At 37.1% G+C, this 24244-nt stretch overlaps 4 protein-coding genes across 4 annotated transcripts in view; 2 read left to right on the plus strand and 2 right to left on the minus strand.

The window, feature by feature from the left end:
• Window positions 1-8715: 8715 nt before the first annotated feature.
• On the minus strand, window positions 8716-13850 carry Vlet (COMM domain containing 10 protein valette). The gene is made up of 2 exons (XM_014242463.3): window positions 13672-13850; window positions 8716-13523 (listed from the first exon to the last, which is right to left on the minus strand). Exons 1-2 carry the CDS (start codon window positions 13701-13703, stop codon window positions 12935-12937), a joined length of 621 nt encoding a protein of 206 aa, XP_014097938.1. The 5' UTR covers window positions 13704-13850; the 3' UTR covers window positions 8716-12934.
• A 183-nt stretch (window positions 13851-14033) lies between these two features.
• Window positions 14034-19203, plus strand: LOC106623073 (endoplasmic reticulum-Golgi intermediate compartment protein 2). The gene is made up of 6 exons (XM_014242457.3): window positions 14034-14255; window positions 14335-14490; window positions 14554-14846; window positions 18097-18394; window positions 18482-18631; window positions 18700-19203. Exons 1-6 carry the CDS (start codon window positions 14135-14137, stop codon window positions 19023-19025), a joined length of 1344 nt encoding a protein of 447 aa, XP_014097932.3. The 5' UTR covers window positions 14034-14134; the 3' UTR covers window positions 19026-19203.
• Window positions 15370-18058, plus strand: vtd (RAD21 cohesin complex component verthandi). The gene has a single exon (XM_014242455.3). The coding sequence runs from the start codon at window positions 15554-15556 to the stop codon at window positions 17723-17725; it is 2172 nt and encodes a 723-aa protein (XP_014097930.2). The 5' UTR covers window positions 15370-15553; the 3' UTR covers window positions 17726-18058.
• Window positions 19120-24244, minus strand: part of arg (arginase) — a 36503-nt gene continuing 31378 nt past the window's right edge. The window contains exons 4-5 of the mRNA XM_014242462.3: window positions 22293-22392; window positions 19120-19740 (exon numbers count right to left, since the gene is read on the minus strand). Coding sequence (XP_014097937.1) covers window positions 19375-19740; window positions 22293-22392 — 466 coding nt within the window. The 3' untranslated portion in view covers window positions 19120-19374. The remainder of the gene's footprint in view (window positions 19741-22292; window positions 22393-24244) is intronic.

The following is a 24244-nucleotide window of genomic DNA, read 5'->3' on the forward strand; positions in this document are numbered from 1 at the left end:
AGACTTCTGTAAACAAATTATTTTAGAAGCAGAATGAATAAATTCTCAGCTCAATGAAGTCTTATTCTGTCCCCCATCAGCGGTAAGACAATTAGAAAATTTATTGAGTTTAAATATTTGGTCAAAACCAATTATACAACCTTTGTTATATGTACTCGGTGGAATGGCAGAAGCGTGGACTACCGCATGCTCATAACCCAATTTGGTTATATTTCTGAGCAAAATAATGAATGTATTAGCGGAAGTAGAAAGGATAAGTATAAAAAGCAGAAATTTACAATGGAAGAGGATCATTATATCGATGAGACAAGGCATATTGAATTGTCTCAAACAACTCAAAGTGCAAGGGATCGAGTTCGGGAAATGTTCGTTCGAGGATTTCAGCAAAACACTCCAAAAAGACGAATACTTCACGATATATTCAAAAAAGACTATATTTCCGAAGTTGGTCGACTTAATTATGGAAACCTACTTGAAAAACACCGTGGAGCAGTCTTGCTCATCTGTGAACATGACGACCACTACCACATTGTGTACGACTGTTCCTACCACAATTACTCCTGCCGATGCGCCTCCCTCATCCACGTTAAACAGCTCCTGCGAAGTGAAAGACGATTTTCTCGACGAGTTATTGCCAGTATCGACTTCAATACGATATTAAATTAAAAGAACAAATTATATATATGGTTACTCTGAATATTGATATCGAAGATGGTTTAGTTAATGGTGCCTGTGGGACTTTAAAATTAATAACTTTTAATGAAAATACAAAAGAACCAGAAATATTGTGGATAGAATTTCTTCCATATAAAGTTGGAAGTAAAGCTAGAACATCATATAGTTACACATTCACCACATCATCAGTATCAGCAACGATGAATCCAATTTCATCACAAATGATAACAAACACCATTAATCCAATATTCAAGACAACGGACACCGGACATTAATCCGACACCAAATTTGTTGCGTCAAGCGACTTCTAGAATACTAACTTAAATACCACACTCGCGAACGCACGTCTTTTAACTTAACCGGAGATTTTCCTTTCGTTTAGGCACAGGCAATTGGCACTTTTCATTTAAGTTGCGCATCCCAACATTTTATTTCATCTCAAAAAGGCTTGAGATTTTTCAAAATTGATAACAAACATACATTACTTACGTATAACATAATTCGACACTCAATGAGTAGTCAATAGACATGATCGGTATCATCAAAGAAATCCGACTCCAAGATAATTAGACACTAAATAATTATATTCTTTTGATGTTTTGCCAACAAGTAAACTTGCGCAATTCCAAAGAGATCAAATTATAAGTGACAGAAGAAAGTATAAAAGACACGGCTTGACATTATACAAAGGACAGTTGGTTTCTAATGTTCAAAGTGACGAGTCAAGTGATAATTGAATACTCGTTATAACGAGACAAGTGATAACCAACTCAAGGTGCCCAGGACAAAGGATCAGCAAGGATTATGATTCCAGCAGCCAAGACAAGGAATCAGCACCAACTTCCCCTAAGTATCTAACCACTTCATAAAAAACTTATTCTTCCCTTGCAGCTCAATAAACCACGATTTATAAAAGAAGACCAAAAAATGGAATTAACTCGTGAACATTTTCGTGCGATCATTTTTCACAACTTTCGACGTGGATTATCACGACGAGAGTGCATCGATGAACTAAAATCTTTGTATGGCTATGAAGCAGCTATTCAGAATATATGAAAAATCATGATATTGATTCAAAACTAACACCTATCAAGAAAAATCTACTACAATAAATATTTCTTCAAATCTACTCTATAAAAATAAGTCGGGTTTTCCTTCCTGACGCTATAACTCCAGAACGCAAGAACCGATTTCCACGGTGTCGCATTCGTTGGAAAGGTCTCGGGCTCCGTGAGGCAAAGAAAATTCAGGAAAAATTTCAACAGAAAAGCGGGAAAATCTTTTTTCACATACAGCGCCATCTCTGATACATAGCATGTACTACAACCCTATATTTTAAGTAGATGGCGCCGGTGCGTGATACATTGTTTGACAGCTACTCATTGTTCTCTGCTCAGTTAATTTCATGTGACAAACCGGTATTGTGTTCACTGTGAAATTGTGAAAAAAAAAACTAAAAAAAAATAAGTTATTCGTTTCCTAACATTTCAATTGGAAACCATCAAATCAATAACGTGTATTTTTATTCAATTTTAACAGCAGGCATTTGTCTTTAAGGTGGTAAGTTGAACTGTGTAAATTATGTGGATCGTGCATTTGAGGTTAAATTCACTACTCTGTCCATAGACATGCAAGTTAACGGCAGCCTCCACAAAGTAACTTTACGATCTTTATAAACAAACTATTTCTGTCCACTCAGCAAAAATACAAATTCTTAATAAGCATCTTTGCTTATTTAAGTAATCAATACTCATTCCAATAAAGCTAAGACCACAGCTTCTTAAATAAGCATCTTTGCTTATTTAAGCAACAAATACTCTTTTATTAAGCTAAGACCACCCATATAATGTAAACAACAAAACTAATTGCTGAATAAGCACATATTGTAAATTGACACTTATTATAAGACTTAAGAATAAGAAAAATGTATATATAAGAGTAAATTGAAATAAAGAGATCCAGTCTTCCATCAGGAGCACTCAAACCAAATCGTTGATTTCTTCCGTGCGTTGCGCGGAAAATATATTTTTTTTAAAACTTCTACATAGGAGGAAGTTAATTTGCAAGTCAGCAACAAGTGTATTCACAGAACTTAAGCGAAGAAAGACAAAATATAATAAGAGAAAATGCCCGATTGAGACAACACGTGAACACACGAAGATCATTAGCTTCATACAATCGCTTGGCATTCCAATATGATCCCACTGCGAACTACAGTTATGATGAAAATTTAGATATTGGACCAATGACGACTATATGCCGATATTGCAATGCGTTAAAGTTCAAAAGAGAAACGGCTGGATTGTGCTGCGCAAGTGGAAAAGTCAAACTGGATCCATTACTTACACCACCAGAACCACTGAGACCATTGTTCGATGGAAGTGAATACAATAACTGCTTTCGCATGACTTCCTTTGGAGCTAATATCAATCGAGAAGGCGGCTTCATGCCGACTTGCAAGGTATAAGATACAACACACATAACCCATCATTCACACCAACACAATAAATTGCAACACATAACAACTACATATACACCACACACTACACACTACACCATCACACGATCAGAAGTTACACCGTATTCTTTAACAAATGATTGTTTGCAATTACAGATACAAGGACAAATATATCATTTGCATGGTTCAATGGTGCCAACACCAGATGAACCACATCAATTTCTGCAAATATATTTCATTTCGTCGATGGTTGATCAGCTGAATGTGCGGTGCAATATACAGGGAACACAACAATTAAAGAGACGAATTATTGAACAGTTGCAATCATTTTCACACGCTAATAATGCTGTGGTTAATATGTTCAAAACAGCATTGGAACGAATGCCATCGGATACGCACAAATTTGTCATAAGAGCGGATTGTACTCCAACAGGTGAACATGTGCGAAGATTCAATGCATCCACCGTTAATGATGTTGCTGCAATTATTGTTGGCGATCTAACTAAATCGCGAGACATTGTCGTTCAGCGAAGAAGCAATATCATGCATCGTGTAAACGAGACACATCGGTTGTACGATGCGTTACAATATCCAATCATTTATTGGCAAGGGCAAGACGGGTACGACATCATATTGAAGATGGTCGATCCAATTTCAGGTATATATTATCATCACCGAATGCTGGTAAAAATTTTTTTTTTTATGCAATTGTTCATTATTGTATAAATTATGGCCAGATGGGCAATTTTAATCGTTATTGTACATTTCCATTAATGGAATGCATTGATAAACGTATAATATTATGGAATGAACCATTAATAGAACCATCTGCAACCGAAACACCAAAATGTATTTTAGGTGGCGACACATGTAATGCCAAAGTAAAATATCAAGGTGATGCAATAATTATGCGAACTCCTGTAATTATATTAAGTAATAATGATATATTTCCAAAAAATGAAGCATTTCGTTCAAGAATGTATCAATTCAATTGGAGACCATCTCTATTTCTTTCATTTTTCACAACTTTCGACGTGGATTATCACGACAAGAGTGCATCGATGAACTAAAATCTTTGTATGGCTATGAAGCAGCTATTCAGAATATATGAAAAATCATGATATTGATTCAAAACTAACATCTATCAAGAAAAATCTGCTACAATGAATATTTCTTCAAATTTAGAATATAAAGTGGTGCGTGAACAATTTCCCGTAGTAGAAGCCGAAGCAATGACTATACACAAATCACAAGGTCAAAGTTGTGAACAAATATGTGTAACCGTTAGTTCAACACTAGGCATGAAAGAACGAATGTCAAATCAAATTATGTACGTAGCATTAAGTCGAGTTAAAAGTATAAATGGTTTATTTATTTTTGGCGACTTTCAACCATTAAATACCAATACAAAAACAAAATCTGATACTTTCAATGAATTACAGTTTATGAAATCTAACAGACAATTAGAATTATCGTTTAATAACTTGAAAAATGAAAATGGCTTCAAAATAATTTATCAAAACGTAAATTCGTTAAAAAAGAATGAAAAATTAGTAATAACCGATGAATGGTACAATAAAGGTGACTTATTGCTATTTAGTGAAACACTCTCAAGATATGGAAGCGGACACCAGCAGTTGACATCATACGTATGCTGACCACCTGTACGTAAATGACACGTACAGTACGTAAATTTGGAGCCATGTACCGTGTACCGAAGCTTTAGCGAAAATCACGAAAATGTACGTAAATTGAAACGGAGAATATTGATGTACGTAATTTGCGTTAAAACACGATGGAATAAATACCCCTAATGCAAATTAAATATATTCACCCAGCTTTAACTATGTTAAACTCGCCATTATGGCAACGCCGTTTGTGGAATGCTTTTCTTGTATTTGTTCGTGTTAAAGAGAAATTACATATGTTAAAGCTCTTCTTATTTACATTTATTCATGTATTTTCTACCAACAATTTGTGGAACTTATGCTGACAGGTGATATTGGTCAAGCGACGCTATTGTGTGTGTACGTTGTATTATTTTTTTAAAATGTCGCGAAAACGTGGAGTAAATATATTTAACGAAAAATTGCGCGAAGAATTTTCGTTTATTAAGAAAGCGAAGACCGAAAGTGATGTCCTTTGCGAAGTGTGCAACACGGGTTTTAGTATTATGCATAGTGGTCGCCGAGATATTGAGTCGCATATTAAATCAAAAAATCATCAAAATGCATTGCACGCTGCCACGTCCAGCCACACACTCAATAGATATTTAAAAAGTTCTACTTTGACCGGAACAGATGCCCATATCGCGGCGTGTGAAGTCGTTTGGGCATTTCATGTGATAAGTTCTAATCACAGTTTTCGCTCGGCCGATTGCGCTTCCAAAATCATTCGGAGTTGTTTCGCAATGTCCAAAATAGTGTGTTCTACAAACTGAAGCAGCTTTATCCTGGATTGATTGGCGTTGGATGTGCAGCGCATATTGTTCACAATACTTTAAAAAAAGCTTGCCTTTTGATGTGGAGATGATTGTAGTCAAAATTTATTCACATTTCTATTTGTTCACCGTGCGTCGCAAAATTGAAAAAAATTTGTGAATCCGTGGATGTGGAATATAAAAAACTGATAGGTTACAGCAAAACTCGTTTCCTAGGCTTGTTGTCATCACTCGACTCAATATTAAGAATTTTTGATGGTCTTAAGGAGTATTTTTTGGGAGATCTCAACACCCCAAATTCTTTGCTACTATTTTTTGAAGATCCAAGGGCCAAGATGTGGCTGCTTTTCCTTCGTGATCAAGTAAGTATCGGTTAATGGGAATGAAATGTGCCAGGCATTAATAACTTTCTTTTTAATTTCTTATGTAGGCATCTATTTTCAACAGAACAGTTAAAGCAGTGGAAAGCGACAATATTAATGCAATGGAAGTTGGGCATGCACTCAATTCTTTTGTCCAATCGCTCGAATCTCGGAAAAAATAAGCATTTTTGTCCGCTACAGTGCAAAAGGAAATGGAACATATTTCTGCTGTTGACGAAAGAGTGTCAAAAGAAGAGATGCAAGATCTCTCACGTCAATTCTATGGTTCGAATATTCATTTAGATTTATTTTCAATTTAAAAGATTTTATTCATTTCTTTCTTAGAATCATGTATAAAATATATTTAAAAGTGGAAAGAACAATTTGACCATATTATGATTTTTGCCTGGTGTGCGCTTGATCAACCACCGCAATGGAAGTTTATCGAAACCACCGCGAATTACATCGCAACCAATAACCATTTTGATCTGGAATCATCCGATACTGATTTATTCAATCAGTTCACGTATTTGGAAAGATACGTAACCGAAGAGCAAATCCAATCGTGGGAAGAAAATGGTACAGCCACCGATCAACGCTGGGTTGAAATTTTTCAACATTTCGTCAAAAAGAAGGTTCCGTACAACCACATGGTCAGAATCACATCGTATATTCTCTCCTTGCCAGGCACATCAGCCACCGTTGAACGAGTATTTTCTCTGATCAATCAAATTTGGAACGATGAAAAATCACAAATAAAGATCGAAACATTGCGAGATCTTTTATATGTTCGATACAACATTAAAATGACTTGTAAGGAATTTTCTGAATTTTTAAAAATGCAACCTAAAATGTTGAAGGAAATTGCATCAAATGAAAAATACGCATTCAAAAATGCCAATCAGATCGACGAAAACAAAAATAAGTATGCTGAAATTTGTATGCAAAAAACGAGTTTGGATATCGAAAAATAAACTGCTTTCTCCATAACATGACCATAAATTGAAATCAAATTAAATTAAATTGCATTTGCAAGCACCGTTTTTTCATTAATTAAAAACTGTACATAATATAAACTTATAGTAATCTAACTATCATTATAGAAAGAGGCAAGAAAAAAAAATGTTTGTGTACGTAAATGAGATCTTGAAAAGGTGGTCACCCTAATCATACAGCATGAAGCAGTTATTGAGACTGTACAATCTATGTCGCCAAATAAAAGACAAAAAGCTTAAGAAAGTATCAAAGTTATAAATAGAAATCATCAATTAAATACACTAAACAACCACTTTTTTTCAGATAATTTCCAGCCGAGTTATGGTGAACACCGCAAATTGTTTTTTTCTCAAGACGTTCCGGGGGTAGCGCTGTTACCGGCTTATGCCTGAATTATGTTACAGTTACATTTTTAACGTACATTAAATTTCAAGTATTGTTTGTGAAAAAAAAAACACATTAAAGTGGAAATAACGTTTGATATCATTCGTTTTATTCAGCAGAGTATCAGCAATTATTACGTAGCTCGAACTCACCCAATTATTTTCGTGTGTTTTGACGATATCCCATTACTAGCTTTATGATAGCGCAAATAATGAACAGCGTAATGCTATTGATAAAGTTATCATTACAACATCACAAGTTTGTGGTTATTGCTCTGAGATAATACGAGATAGAAAACAGCTAAGTAGCCAATGTGCTGCTTGTCCAAGAATTACAAATTTTTTTCATCAGAACAGTTTACTAAACATGTTCAAAATAGCATTGAATCGGCTGCCATCTCACAGCCATAATATTGTTATTCGAGCTGACAAAACAACTGCCGATGAACACACAAGGAGATTAATAATCTTTTTATTTTTTTCATTTTAGATCACTGGAAGGGATGAAATCATGGGTATGGCCACCTGCCAATTTTTCGAGAACCGCCCCCCCCCCCCCTTCATCGGCTGCTAAAATTTTGGATTTTGAAAAAAAATTATTTTTTAATTTTTTTCTGTACTCTTAAAAGGTTAATAAATAACATATAAAAAAATGGATAGCAAAAATATTAATTGCCTATTTTATACAGCACTTTAAAAAAGACCTAAAAATTATGCCTCTAGACCAGAATACTCCCTTAAATTCAGCTACCATTGGCGAAGTGGCTGTTGTCATTGTGGGAGAAAATTTACAATCTAGAGATATTGCGCTTCATCGTTGGAATAATGATTTAAAACGTGTATCTGAAACACATAGGAGTTATGATGTGTTACAATATCCTTTGATCTACTGGCTGGGGGAAGATGGATACCATTTTAATATCAAAATGATAAATCAAGTAACAGGTAACTAGATTGAACAAGATTATATAATATTTTCAAATTCAAAACATCAAGGTAAGAATTTCTATTCATACAGACTAGTGATCCGTGAAGGTGAAGTAAATCATATTTTTATATGTTAAGGACTTTTTCATCAGTTTGCCGTTGACATGTATGTTAAAATTGAGACTGAACGATTGACATACATAAGTTTGAAACAACGACAGCTTCGATTTATGTTTTCAAGAGGATTTCAATTCGGTGCGAACATAATATTAATTTTTACAATAGTAGGAATTGCATAAGGAAGAACGAAAATTATATACATACATGTAGGCACAATATGGTATATAAGTCATAACGAATAAGAAATAATCTTCTACGATTAGCCGTCAAACATAACGCATTTCCACTTATTTCCACATAAGTATTAATTGTATAAAGTCTAAGAAGTAACAATTTTCATATAAATGCTAAGTGTTTAAACTCCTACAAGTAATAAATTTTCATATAAGTGCAAAAGAATACCTAGACGTGTCTAGGATTCCTTCATGTTTGATTATTGCGCGCTTTTCGAATGTCAATAATGTGTTGTTATAACTGGCTCAGTAGATGGCGCCACCCGATGAAACATAATAAAACATAGCAGTATTACGGACGCCTTTTTTTCGAGTCACCGGAAATGACTCAAGTGATGATCATTTTTTTGAATTTTTAACTCAAATGTACAAGAGACAACCGATCCCGACTACTAACCGATAAGGACTACGATCCGGAATAAGGGACAACGATCCAGAAGGACGAGGACAAAACGCGAGTGTAAGGGCACAACGAGAGAAGACACGCTGGCGAAAAAACCTGCACGACTTAGGTCACCAAGCAAAAACATATAACAAGAATACACAGTAAAATCAAAAGTCTCTACAGCGAAGAGCAAAAAAAAAAAAAATTATATACACATACACATTATTCTCTCTTTTATTATATATCCTTCTACTTTAGTATTTAAGAACAAAAACAGGCAAAAACAGTAAGTTGACTTTGCTGATGTCGGAAGATTCAGCAGACACAAACGGGCCATCGTCATGCCGGGATTCGGTTTTGAATCTGTCAACTTGGTTCCGGTCACCTCCGTCGGTGGTCGGGGACAAGATAACACCATTGACCAACTACATCCGCGGAACAGACAGAGCAAACCTAGGTGGATGCAAGTCCCAGTGTTACACTACCTGGGCATCTTTGCCACACTCATATGTGGCTTCATTCTATACCGAATTTCGGGCAGGAGGGTCGACGTTACCAACACAAAGCAACCAGGTAACAAACGTTTTTTACACCCCAACACCAGAGGAAGTAAATCTGCTAAGCGCAATAGATCGAACAGTGCTAGCCAAAGGGAAAAAATTCATGGTAAAGGGCCAACCGGGGCCTCTAATCATAAAACAAGCCGTAGCAAAGCAAATACTGGCTTCTGGAAGTACTGCGTCTAACGCCCAGTACCACAGCCTATACTTGGCACAGTTTGTAGATGAGCTTACAGGTCTCTACAATACCTACCAAGACATGGACCCCAGACCAACGGTAGCTACATGGCCTCCCTTTGAGTCATTCTATTATAAATATAGTGAAAGTGAACAGAGTCAGAGCAATAATAATGAAGATGTCCAACAAACCAATTATCAAGAATGTGAAAATTATCCCAGCTCCGAGGAAGGAGCAAACCTTAAAGCCGATAGCGATCAAGCCAGTGAGCGACGACGAGGAAAGCAGTGGAAAGAAAGCGACGATGTTCGAGAAGTTGCGCCAGCAGAAACTCCCAAGATTATAATTCCGTGGACGCAGGACATACTTCAGGAATTACGAGTTGCAGCAGAAATAAACAAGGAAGAAAAAGAAGAATTTCTAGAACCAGAGACGAGTCAACAGATGAGAGCACGTATGAGTTTACAAGAGAGTGGATTAATAGTTCTCGTAAGTATTGTGGAGCTAATCGAGTTATTATGGGAAAAAGAAGTATTCTTGGGGAAGATCATTCATGTGTTGGGGGATGTGGAGCGAATAGCGGTAAAAAGCCACAATTTACCATGGAAGAGGACCATTATTGTGATGAAACAAGGGATATTGAATTGTCTCAAAGCAATGAAGGTCCTCGGGATAGAATTCGCGAGTTGTTCTTTCGAGGATTTCAAAAAAATCCTCCAAAAAGAAGAGTGCTACACGACATTTTCAAAAAGGAGCGTATATCCCAAGTTAGTGGATCTGCTCTTAGAGACCTACATGAAAAACACCGGGGAGCCGTCCTTATTGTGTGTGAACACAACGACTACTACCACATTATCCACGATTGCTCCTATCACAACTACAGTAGCCGGTGTGCCTCCATTGAGCGTATTAAGCGAGGCTATAGTATTGAACGACGATTTTCTCGAAGAGTTATTGCCAGTATCGACTTCAACCTCGATCACTGGGCAAATCTCACAATCTATTGTGAGAAATGCGGAAGATCGATACGTTACGTGGACATCGCCGGGCGAAACTGGGTACCAGGTAGTGAAGTTGGATGTTTACAAATTCTCCAAGATTGTCGGCAAGGACAAGAAGAATTGGTGGAAGGAGGCAGAGATCCGCTCCACCTTCTTAACGAAGAGCCCTCTGGATCAAAAGGATGTCTTGAAACTGGCTATTGCAAACAACAGAATTATTGCCCCAATTATGGAAAGAGAAGGCATCAAGTGGCATTTTATTTCCACGGCAAGTCCTCACTTTGGAGGAATTTTGGAGGCAGGTGTTAAATCTATGAAATATCACCTTAAGCGCATCATAGGAGATAATACTCTCACATATGAAGAGTTGACTACGCTGTTAACACAAATTGAAGCAGTTTTGAATTCACGCCCACTTTATACTACTGGAGAAGATTGCGAGGATAACAGCATACTTACACCAGGGCATTTTCTAATTGGAAGATCATTGCTGAGCGCGCCAGAACCGTTTCAAGAATGAAATATTTCTCATAGAAGACTTGTCTATCATTTATTTTCCCCACCCGTGGTAAAAGATATTTGACATAGCTTGTCTTAAACAACCTCGACGAATTTCTAATACTTCCGCGAGACAACAATTTCATGCTGTTACTATTCTTCCATATCTCAGATTTTATACATTTAAAAGTAGAGAAGAACGATGACGCATCAAAACATTTGAAGGACCTTAGGAAAAAATATGTAAAAACAATAAGTAACCTGCCGGGTGGCTTGTCGAATATAGGAAACGCTAGTAGCAGGCTGCTACCCATTTCGTGATGTGTTGATCAGATCATGTGATAAGACCCGGATCGTGTGATGTGACCCTAAATAAGGATTGGTTTGCTCGCCTATATAAGAAACGCTGCTAGCTAGGCCTGCTACCCATTTCGTGATGTGTGGATCAAATCATGTGATATTACCCGGTTCGTGTGATGTGACCCTAAATAAGGATTGGTTTGTTCGCCTATATAAGAAACGCTGCTAGCTAGGCCTGCTACCCATTTCGTGATGTGTGGATCAAATCATGTGATAAGACCCGGTTCGTGTGATGTGACCCTAAATAAGGATTGGTTTGCTCGCATATATAAGAAACGCTGCTAGCTAGGCCTGCTACCCATTTCGTGATGTGTGGATCAAATCATGTGATATTACCCGGTTCGTGTGATGTGACCCTAAATAAGGATTGGTTTGCTCGCCTATATAAGAATCGCCTATATAAGAAACGCTGCTAGCTAGGCCTGCTACCCATTTCGTGATGTGTGGATCAAATCATGTGATATTACCCGGTTCGTGTGATGTGACCCTAAATAAGGATTGGTTTGTTCGCCTATATAAGAAACGCTGCTAGCTAGGCCTGCTACCCATTTCGTGATGTGTTGATCAGATCATGTGATAAGACCCGGTTCGTGTGATGTGACCCTAAATAAGGATTGGTTTGCTCGCCTATATAAGAAACGCTGCTAGCTAGGCCTGCTACCCATTTCGTGATGTGTGGATCAAATCATGTGATATTACCCGGTTCGTTTGATGTGACCTCAAAACCGAATTTCGAATATGAAGAATATCAGTGCTGAGCGGCAATGATGCGGGGCGCAGTTGGTACAGTACGGTCTTTTTTCTGCGTACTACAGTGCCAAAAACATTCGCGTATACATATGTGAAGTGGTCTGTGCTCTATTGGAAACCATTAACAACTACATTTTCTTTGTAGAAACTAACAATGCACTGTAACTTTTAATTCTTAAAATATTTAGATTTTTTTTATGAAATTCAACATTTCTCACCTTTGATATGAATCGGTACCGGTGTTTTCCTCCAGCTCTGTTAGCGATTCAATTGAACATTATACATCATTTGATTTGCACATTTGCAAATGTAATTCGTTTCAATTTGAAAGTCGGGAATTACCAAGAGATATCTTTTTCAAATATATGTTATCCCTGTTTCTGGGTTTACTACAAGATTGCAACTTTTGCACGTAAAAATGTTTACTTTAAAACTGACTAATATTTTACTACCAATACGTATATTCCTTGCACTGAAATTAGTTTTCCTTACAACGTTTTACAAAATTTTTCTAAACTAAATATAGCTTAATTTTAATAATACTAATGTTACTACACATAAATTGAGCTTACTCACAAATTTACGAGTTTCCACCTTCTATCAAATTTCTAAGCCTTTTGCTCCGCCTGTTGATGTTTTAAGGCATCTAATTCGTTTTGAATACACTCGAACTGATTATATAATTGCAGCAACTCTTCATGGTTCATCTCTAAATTGATGTCTTCCCCTGTTCCAGTTTTTAATTGCAACATGGCCAAAGCATTTTTCTCACGTTGCTCACAATGCGATGAGATTTCCACATTTAATTTCCACGCCACATCTTGTATCTCATTTGATTCATAACGCTCACACGCCAAACTATTCATTATTGGAGTCGTTTGGCGGACCCATAACCTAACAATTGCATCGATTTTCGCATCATCTTGAAGCTGCAGCTTTTCTCGTAATTCAGCGTGCAATCGAGTTGGTTTGATGACAAATGTAGACGTGCGTCGTAAAATGTAGGAAAAAGTTTTAATCATTAGAAGAAAATCGGCACGTGGTACACCAACTAAACGTTCCAATTCTTCCAAAGCATTTTCTGGCTCTATAACATCCTCAGTTGTCGCCGGTATCATTTGCCGATGAACAAAACTTAGCACTGTTGTAAAAGTATCATAAGGTAGCGCATTTATAATTTTTATACCCTCTCGTGCTCTACAAAGTAAAAAAACGTTTTTATACTCCCGGATTTCAATAGATATATAAATATTTTAGTTTTACATCCTTACGAAAAATGTCTTAAAACTCAAAGAAAAATTGTACAATTTTATAAATTTTAAAAACTATATTCATTGATAATCACCTCTCAGTAATTTTTATCCAATTGGCAGCCATGAATATATTTTAAATGTTAATTTATTTATTTATACACAATATATTCTATAAAAACGTTTATAATCGTCCAAATTTCTGGTCTCATTAACAAAGGCCGCTGTCACAAAACTTTTATGGCGAAATACGTCGTTTGGTATATCAAAATGGTGTCCATACGCAGAGAACGTATATCATTTTACGTTCTCTGCCATCCGTGCTTGGCAGTGCTGCCCACTCAACTTGTAGAAACAGAACAATCAGAGAATGTAAAATATAAAAAAAAACTACATTCTCTGGAAAAATATTTGAATTTATGGCAACACTCTCTACATAGCGTTACCAACTATCGATTGTTTTCATATTACAGCTGTTTCGAAGCTGTTTGGACACATCGTCAATATATTCATAAAATTTGTTAATATTGCTATAAATTAGTTAAATGGTGTTCGAATATGACAGCAACTTTGCGTTATCGTGGTGATAAAAACAATCTTATTGAATTGGCAAAAAATTTGGATGCGTTCAAGAAAGTGCCGGAAAAATATACAGAAACAACAGAAATAGGGGGTACATGTAAGTTAAAAACAAACATATTCATGTATGCACTAAAATAAGTGAAGCGCTATAATATTTGATCCTATCTCGTCTTCAGTATCTTTGTTAAGTCGTTTGCTCATTATTTACCTCATTTACAAGGAGGTATGCTATTACAAAGAAGCTGATCTTATTTATCAATTTGAACCTGACATCGACATGGATGATAAAGTACAAATGCATGTCGATATCACCATAGCCATGCCATGCTCCTGTAAGTAAATATGACAATGTAACATAAAACGATCGATTAGTAATACTGATTTATAATGTGTAGCCCTTTCTGGCGTTGACCTAATGGATGAGACACAACAGGATGTATTCGCGTATGGTACATTACAACGGGAAGGTACTTGGTGGGTTTTACCTGAAGAGGAGCGTCTCCAATTCGAACGCATGCAGCATATGAATACATTTTTGCGAGAAGAATATCACTCTGTTGCGGATATTCTTTTTAAAGATATTATTAAGAATAATGAAGTGAATGTGAAACCAATAGGAAACTTGAAGAAACTTCCGGAGGAGCAATATGATGCATGCCGTTTACACGGAACATTGGGTATTAATAAGGTAATTGCTTTCGATTTATTTCAAAAAACATGAATATGGGAAAATATTGATACTACAATAGCAAACAAGTTAGCTATTTTGCAGGCGTAGTTGATATTACTCGCTGTTGTATTATTTATGTAAACATAGTTGGTATACTATTATACAACGTATGCACTATACATTTGAATGACTAGAACATGTTTTATGTATATACCTCTACACGTATGAAAGTTGTTTTAATAATTTAATGAAAGTCAAAATTCATAAATTCGGTTGAATGTTATTGAGAAAAATTAAAAAAATTTATATAATTTTTGCTATACAAAATATTCAATGTGTAAAATAAGTTTGTTTTCTTTTCGTTCATATAAAATGGAAAATGGCAATTCTGTTCCGAGTTCCCGTAATTGGGAATTCGAAATGGTGCCAATAAATACGGAGACGATATTAAAATATTAGTAACTTATTTAGCTGTTGAACAATTTCACGAAGATTGACACAAAATAATCTTATATATTGCACGAAAGCGGCATTATAGAATAAAAAATAAATAAAAACCGAAATTATGTATTCCAACTCAATAATTTATTGGCAACAACGTATACACATCAAAATAAAAAAGATATTTGTATAGGGTGGCAACTCTTACAGTCCAATGCTAAAAAGAAAGCTGTAAAGAAATGTTTGGTTAATAGTGGCGTAGCTAATATAAATTTATAAAAAATATGTTTTATGCACATTTAATTTTGGCCAAAAAAGGCCCATTGGCCCGAGTATGGTTGGCTGCTCACTGGGATAAGAAAATAACAAAGGCGCATGTATTCGAAACTAATATTGAGAAATCCGTGGAAGGTATAATGCAACCAAAAGTAAAATTGGCGCTTCGCACTTCAGGGCATCTATTGTTGGGCGTCGTTAGGATTTATTCGCGGAAAGCAAAATATTTATTGGCGGATTGCAATGAAGCATTTGTTAAGATCAAAATGGCTTTTAGGCCTGGCATGGTTGATCTTCCTGAAGGACATAGGGAAGCAAATGTAAATGCAATCACTCTGCCAGAAGTATTTCATGATTTCGATACAGCCTTGCCCGAGTTGAACGATATTGACATTGAGGCACAATTTGCGATAAACCAATCTAGAGCAGATGAGATTACTATGCGAGAGGATTATGGCGGTAGCTTGTCACTTTCAATTCATGATGATGGTTTTGGTGATATGGGATTTGAAGGTGATACTCCTGACTTAATACGTGGTCCAATAGATGCCAATATCGATGATCAACTATTTGGTGATGGTGGCATGGCGGACGTTACATTGGTAGATGAACCAAAAATAACACTAAACGATACAGATTTGGCAAATTCACGATTAGATGGAGATGGTTTTGGGGATGAATTTGGACAGCCTGAACTGTTTGAAGACGATCTTTTTGCTGAACCGCCATTAGATACCAGTGACAATAATTTGAAAGCTGCCATTGGTGCGGCACAAGAATCTGATGACGACGGCATGGATCATATGGATATTAGACCACCATCTGTAGCATCCAGTTGTGAACATGCATCCGAGACAAATGAAGTAGAAAAAGAAGCTCACAAAGATGAGGGTAATGAAGCTTTAGGCAATTCAAAGGAAGATGAAAATCCTTTGGACCAGTCAACATTACTGCAGAATGAAGATGAAAGCTTTGCCTTGGCACCTATAGATGCCTCAGCATACAAAGGTGTCACCAAAGCTAAACGCAAGCGTAAGCTAATTGTTGATGAAGTCAAAAATATATCTGGCGAGGAAATGAAGGCTCAATTGGCAAACACAACGGACATTGTAACCACATTAGATTTGGCACCGCCAACAAAACGATTAACTTATTGGAAGGAAACTGGTGGTGTGGAAAAATTATTTTCACTACCTTCTAGAACTATACCGGCCAGAGCATTGTTTTTAAATTATCAACGTCATTTAGTGTCACGTTGTTCAGTACTCGAAGACTTTTCTATACTTGGCCCGTCGGATTTGTTGGCTATAGAGCATATACAGAATGAAAATGATGCAAATGTTATAAATAATAAGCGTGGTCGTAAACGAAAGCATGAGCTCCAACCAGTACAGCAAAACACAGCGGATGTGACGGCACAAAGTCTGGCGGCACCAGAACCGGTACGCGACCTCGAACAAAGTGTTGGTCAAGCACAATATTCGTTGGCCGACAATTTATTGCCACCGGCGGAGAGCTCGTTGTTTGACAATATGCGCAGTCCCAGTCGTATGCTAAGCATGAATGAAATCAATGGTATTGATAATTTAACAACACTCAATGATTTACCTCTGACGCCAAGTAACATGCATCACGGCATCGACGCATCCGATGATTTCAATCATGGCGACGTGACGCCCGCAGGTCTACATCATGGAGACCAAACTCCGCATCATTCCAGTATTGAACATATCGATAATTTACCCAATCTACCAGCCGATCAAGTGTCATCTATATTGCAAGAAGCTGAGAATATACCAAATATCCAAACAGATTTACTAGCAAGCAAGGCGCAACGCACTAGCGATATATCTACAGATTGGAATGATTACGACTTACCGCCACCACCGCCGAATCCTGCTGAAGAGCAATTGGAAAACGAAACAGATGAACAATTTGAGGAACGCGTACTCAATAAGCGAGCAGCACAATTATTCTATACCGTTAAATCTCGTTTAATAAAACAAGATTGCCTAATATTGTCTGCATTAACCGTGAATAACACCAGGAAACAGGCGGCACAAAAGTTTTACTCGCTATTGGTGCTGAAAAAGTTCCGCGCACTCAACATTGAACAGACGCAGCCATACGCGGACATAGAGATATCAAGAGGGCCGCTATTTGAAAACCCGAAATTATAAAGCATGATAAATAAAATTTAATATATTTTCTTTTATATAATTATAATTATTATATTTTATATAACGAATTGAAATTCGCTTTTAAATCGTAATTTTCTGTATGTAAATAATAAATTATTTTTATATATAAATAAATATTATTGTACGAAAATTATGTAAATTGAATATGTACTTTTAAAAGATAAGCAAGTATGGAAACTTTGACATGCGTAGTTATGTAAGTACTAAAAAAGTGCAGTGTAGAGGTAGAAATGCGCTCATAGAGAAGTTTAACATCTTATCAACAGTAATTTTGAAAATATATATTTTAGAATAAATATTTTTATCCTACAACCGTGTAATTATTTTATGAAATGAATTTAAACATCCAGGTCGCTGGAGTTCTGCACTTGGTTGGTGGTGCGCAGCCATTTGTTGGGCTCTTTGGCGATCACTGGACAATCGATTTTCGACGTACGCCAGCTAATTTCACGCATCGCATCAATCGTTTAAGTTTTGGTCAATATTCACGGCGCATCGTACAACCGCTTGAAGGCGACGAAACGCTAGTAGCCGATGAAGAAACAACGGTACAATACTTTTTGAAAATCGTACCCACCGAAATACACAATACATTCACAACAATCAATACGTATCAATATTCAGTGTCAGAGAATGTGCGTCAATTGGGTGTGTATAAATTTTGTAATATTTTATTTGCATATATGCTACATATGTAAATATATTTTCTGAAATAACTATATTCCGCTTATTTAGACTCGACCAAAAATTCGTACGGCTCGCCTGGCATCTATTTCAAATACGACTGGTCGGCATTGAAGATCATTGTACGCACCGATCGCGATAATCTCGTGCAGTTCATAATACGACTATGTTCCATCATAGCTGGCATCATCGTTATCTCAGGCAAATGCGCAACTACTAACACTACACACACAAGCCACTTAATAAAACTATTATGCATTTCATTGCAGGCATTTTAAATTCTATGTTGGTCTCTATGCAGCGCCTTACCATCAATATATTTGCACCGCAACTCTTACAGCAAACACTAAGTCAGCAACACGCTAGTGCTAACCGCGAGTGTGGCGCACATGTCGCTGTTGAAACTGGTGCTGTGAATGTGAATCTCGCAAGCGCTAGCTCCGCAGCGCTCACGACTAAAGTATTGTCGAATAATCTTATAAATACGGCGAATAGCATGTCTGACAGCATAAGCCTACTAAATGCCACAACTACAACAACTAGCATTCCAACGATTGTGCCAATAGCCGTTGCTGAGCAGCCAACATCCAAGTAGCCGATTTGCATAGGTTCATCGTAAAAGATTTTTTACACTGCGTTCGTAGTGTTTAAAGTCACAAATAATTTTTAAGCAAAACATCTTTCATATGTTCTTTGTAAGAATAAGCTACTATTTTTTATTTGGCATTACAATGTGGCTCACAGCTAATAAATATACAATTTAAAACCAACAACTCATCATTATATAAGTCTATGTATGTATGTCATAACACTTGAATTTCCAACTATTGCTTAAGTATATAACGTATGCACATATGTATATATGTATTAATACATATATGTATATACTGTGCAAGTACTTAGTAAAAAATTAGTTAAAACGTACTCGTCCATATGTAAGTATATTAATTTTTCAGCGTCTCGAATAGATCCGTCTTTATGTTGGCGAAATTGCCGCTGCGCTTGTAACCGCATATGCTTTTCAATATTTCCAAACTCGATGCAATTGTGGTGTTGACATCTTGCTCATTGCCTAAGCTTGGATTTAATTCCACCAAATCAATGCCTTGCACGCGATTCGTGTCACGTAGCGCCTCTACAACCGATATGCCCTCGCGTAATGTTAGGCCGGCACAAACAGCTGTACCAGTACTGGGCGCTACGGCTTTGTCCAAGGCGTCAATATCGAAACTGACATGTATCTTATTTTGTGGCTTCAGTGAGTCCAGCGTACGCTCGATGATTTTAGAGATGCCGTACTTGTCCACAGACTACAAAAAAAAAGGAAAGAAAAACACACAAAAGTGAGACAAAGTTTTGAGTTAAGAAATATTAAACATTTTATTTAACGGCAGTAATTCGTTATTTCGCTATGAAATAAACCGCTTTGGTCTGTAAAGTAGCATACTACCTGTCGCTATAAAGAAACTTGTTCAAGTCAGTCTTGATTTAACGCACCTAAGTTATATAAACACGATCATAAAAGCTATTTTTTATTTTTACTCTATCTGGTATGCTCAACTGAGCTCCATTGGCGTTTTAGTTGCACATGGTTGTGGGTTTTGTAAATTTAAAGAGCTGCCCTTAACCTATGGGAAGAGTTTTGGAAATAGTGAGTCCCTACATTGTGTGCTAAAAAAAAGCATTCCTTAACCTTTTGCAAGAGTCTTGGAAATAGTAAGTTATCCTGTGTACCATCTCAGGAATCACCTTTACTAAATAAAGATATAAAGAACATTATTCTAACTCGATTGCTGTGTAAAAAAAGATATTTGATCGGCTAGTTGGTCATCGGTTCTTTCTGCTTTGGAGCTGAGCACAATAATTGAAACAGGAGGTCAGTATAAATTTCACAATTCTCAGCTCATAGCGCTAAACTACCTTAAGAACGGATATATACGGGGTGTGTTCAAAGGAAAAAGGTGAATTTTGAATTTTTTTTTTTGAAAAGTACTTATTTTTTCAGCAATATCTATTTTGTACACTTGTTAAACATATGTGTCCGTTTATAACAAAAACAAAAAATATCGATAATCGAATGTATACACCCCGCGAAAATTCAAAATTCACCTTTTCCTTTGTACACACCGCATATTTGTCTCTCTCTCTCTCATCTTCTAAGCGTCCTCTTTCTGTTTGGAGCCGAGCTCAATAATCTAGTCTACTTTGCCGTTGAACTGCCTCAAAAGTCTTCGAGCTTTTTCACTATGCTGAATCCGCACTATTTTACTCACACATTTGCTATTGTATTAGTGCAACCGATCTTTGGGCTAACGTTTTTTGCAGTGTATGCAAAACGTATGCAGTTGCCATTGTGCGTAAGGCAAGCATTTTCCCACAAGAAAAGTTATTGAAATTTTTCAACGCACCGATTTTCACGTCTCATAAATAAAATACTAAAATAGCTACGGAAAGTGCAACACCCCACTAAAGCACGGCGTATGCGGATTATACGTGCGGCAGGCGGAAATCGCCTGTACTGAATTGCAAGCATACATACATATGTATGTGTGCATGTATATACGTTCAACAACAACAAAATTATTTATTATTTACGTTTCTTTTTTTTGTAATTTGCCTACATGCACCGCGCCGCCGATCCGGTTCATTCCCCTTTTGACGCGTCGTTGTAAAAATTAATGTCCCTGCATGTGACGGCAAACACGGCGCACCCTTTGTACGCGTTTAGCACCCTATACCCTGCGCGCATTACAACCACCACCGCCACGCTGCCGCTGCGGCCACGCCACATTCGAGGTGTGGACAAAATACAGTCGCCGCATTGAACTCGGGGTTGCTCACCGCAGCGCGTTCGCATCAATGCAAGTCACACAGTTGCGCTTAACTGTGTATGTGTGTGTATATGTGTATGCATATGAGCTCGCATGCAAGGATATCAATGATCGCTACAGTGTATGCAGTTGGGCTCAGAGTAAAATGATCTTGCTCCTGCTGTTGTCAGCGCCGTTGCGCCAGCGTTCCAACGCTAGTGAAAGTAACAAGGTTGTCAAACGAGTTCTGTGACAACACAAATAAAACTTGCCAACACACACATGTGTGCATACAGTTACGGTAGCAAGCCGAAGACTCACGGAAAATGCCCTATTGTTAGCGCAGACTGACAGTGCAGACAGTGCCACCCGCTCGTTACCAGACAAAAACCTATCGCACAGTGTTACAAAAAAGAAGTTTTCACTAAAAAAAAATCGACGACGCGTTGTCTCGCTTCTTCACACTCGCTAACGATCTCGCTACTTGCATGCTTGTATGAATTTTTGAGTTGGATCTTATGACCGGCAGACAAACGCCGGCTTTGTAGGAGCCGACATTAATGCTCATTTGATATTGCGCCTCGTACTATATCCCAAGATTGCCATTTTTTTCCTAAGTGTCGAAATTTCGGCTAATTACGCTATGAGTGGCTGATTATATATATTTTCGGCGGTTTGGCCTAGTCTGTCGAAGGACCGAGCGCTAGCAGAAACATTCTCAAACTGGGCTAGAGTCCACGTCTGATCTCATTGCGCTCCGTGCCCTTATTCTCTAGTACTTGTATTGTTCTTCATGTGCATATCTAAGCGGCACACCTTCATTTCCCTAATCAAACTCACTACATTTATGTTTGTGGTTATGTCAGCTCAGTTCGGTTATTGACAAATACATCACTAATCACCACTTTTACCTTGCTCAGCTACTATAATCAATTCTCGCTAGTTCATATGGCGTATGAAATGCCTTAATTATTTATTTATAAAATCTCAAAATTCACCACTGTGCTAATATAGTATGCGTGCATAGTCTCATGCACGTAATGTATACTTACATCCATTGCGAACGCTCGTATGCCCAATTTATTCAGGATATACGCCTCGTACGGGTCAATGTCCCTCAAACCAATGTAAACGAGCTGATCAGCGGCTAAACTGTAAATAAAATGTTATAGAATAAATGCAAGTAGAAATAAGACACACAAGTATAATATCTATCGATATGTATATTTATAGGACACACCAATAAAGTACATATTGAAATATATGTGGATACAGCCACAGGCTCTTAGAAATCGAATTTTCCAGCTTTTCTTTATCTCAGACCTGCTGAAGATTCAGAATATCTAAGAATTTCCAGATAAATCACTTGAAGATTCACTAATCATACAGCTCATAGTGTCGTGTACTTTAACTACTCCAAGTAATTATAGTCTTGTAGGCCTTGGCTAGATCCCCATTTTGACTTAGCATTTAAAAAAGTTTCGCCTAACAGGTATTGCTCTCAATATATGTACAATGAATATATAAGAAACTGTTTGAAGTGGAATATCTCTCTCTCTCTTTCTCTCTATCTTTTTTTCTCTCTCTCTATCTTTCTCTCTCTATATTTTCTCTCTCTCTGGTTGCTCTCAACATATGTACAATGAATATGTAAGAATATGTTTGAAAAGGACTATCTCTCTCTCTTTTCTTTTTCTCTATCTCGCTCTCTCTTTCTTTCTCCCTCTCAATCTCTCTAGATGCTTGCACATATAAGTTTATTTAAAAATAAAAGCCCTTTTCATGAGATCTCTATGTTTTAGATTTAAATTCAAGCCTTGTACCATCAAGTCTCAGAGAGAAGTTAATCGGATGCAAAGTGTACTTTATGTAACGCTGTCATCTAGGTTAATTTAGCTCGAAATGATACTAACACTAGAACTACGAAGATTTACCATATACCTGTTTCAAAAAGGTCTCTATCTCTCTGAAAATTAGAAGCGCAAGAACAAAATAATCTATAATATTATTCTATACAAAAATTTTATAGCAATCATGACATTAAATTTAAATAGGAATAAAGAGAAAATGGTATAAATAAATGATGCAGCCAGTCACTTTGACCGGTTCGTAGTTCGAGTGCTAAGAATAGAGTCCTGGCTTAATTTAGTATTTCCAATATTATACGCTTGTCGATCGCATTGCAGCCTGTGATCTGAAGTTTTAGATAAAGCATTGACTCTCCGCTCATAACTTGGTGCAACATCAAATACTCGAAGGACAGCTAATACCTATATCACCGACGAGTAGCTCAGTCAAAAAAGGTCTCAGTGATATATTATTATTATTAATTGGAATACTTTGGTTTCCGCTGTGAACCCATGCAGCTGACAGACAACGTAGCATGTACGAAATGCAACGAAATACGCCATTTGTTGTAAACTTTACAAACACATGCCACGATCAACACGCGATCGGCTTGGCAACGCCCAAGGGGCCAAAACCAATCATTTACATCAGCTCAGCAAGCTGAAAACACCCCACAGCGCTTAGTTTAAAACGTGTATACATACATACAAGCATATATAGGATATGTGAGCATGTTTATTTTAGACGGAAAATGTGAAATTAAAAAAAAATTTACAAGAAAAACGGCTGGCAGCATTGTAAAAGGATATGCACATATTTACATGCAAGCTTGCAAGTCGAGCAACGCTTCGAGGGTACTTAATTTTCCAGCACAGCGCACCGAGCAATGCGGCGAAGCAGCGGCTTGGCTGGCAGTTGGCCGCTGCTTGTGACACGTGATTAGAGCAGTATAGGCCGACGCACTGGCCGGCGACGCGGCCCAGTTTCGTCCACCCTGCAAGTTGTCGCTTGCCTTAGGAGCGCGCATTCACGCGTGCGATGTTGTAAGTGCATTTTTCATTATCCTTCAGCACTATACATTATTCGGCTACGAAGCGTGTAAACAGCCGAACGGGGTGCTTTTGCATGCACTGCTATACATACATATGTGTGTGTG

Source organism: Bactrocera oleae, chromosome 5 (assembly GCF_042242935.1).
Source record: "Bactrocera oleae isolate idBacOlea1 chromosome 5, idBacOlea1, whole genome shotgun sequence".
Lineage (NCBI taxonomy): Eukaryota > Metazoa > Arthropoda > Insecta > Diptera > Tephritidae > Bactrocera > Bactrocera oleae.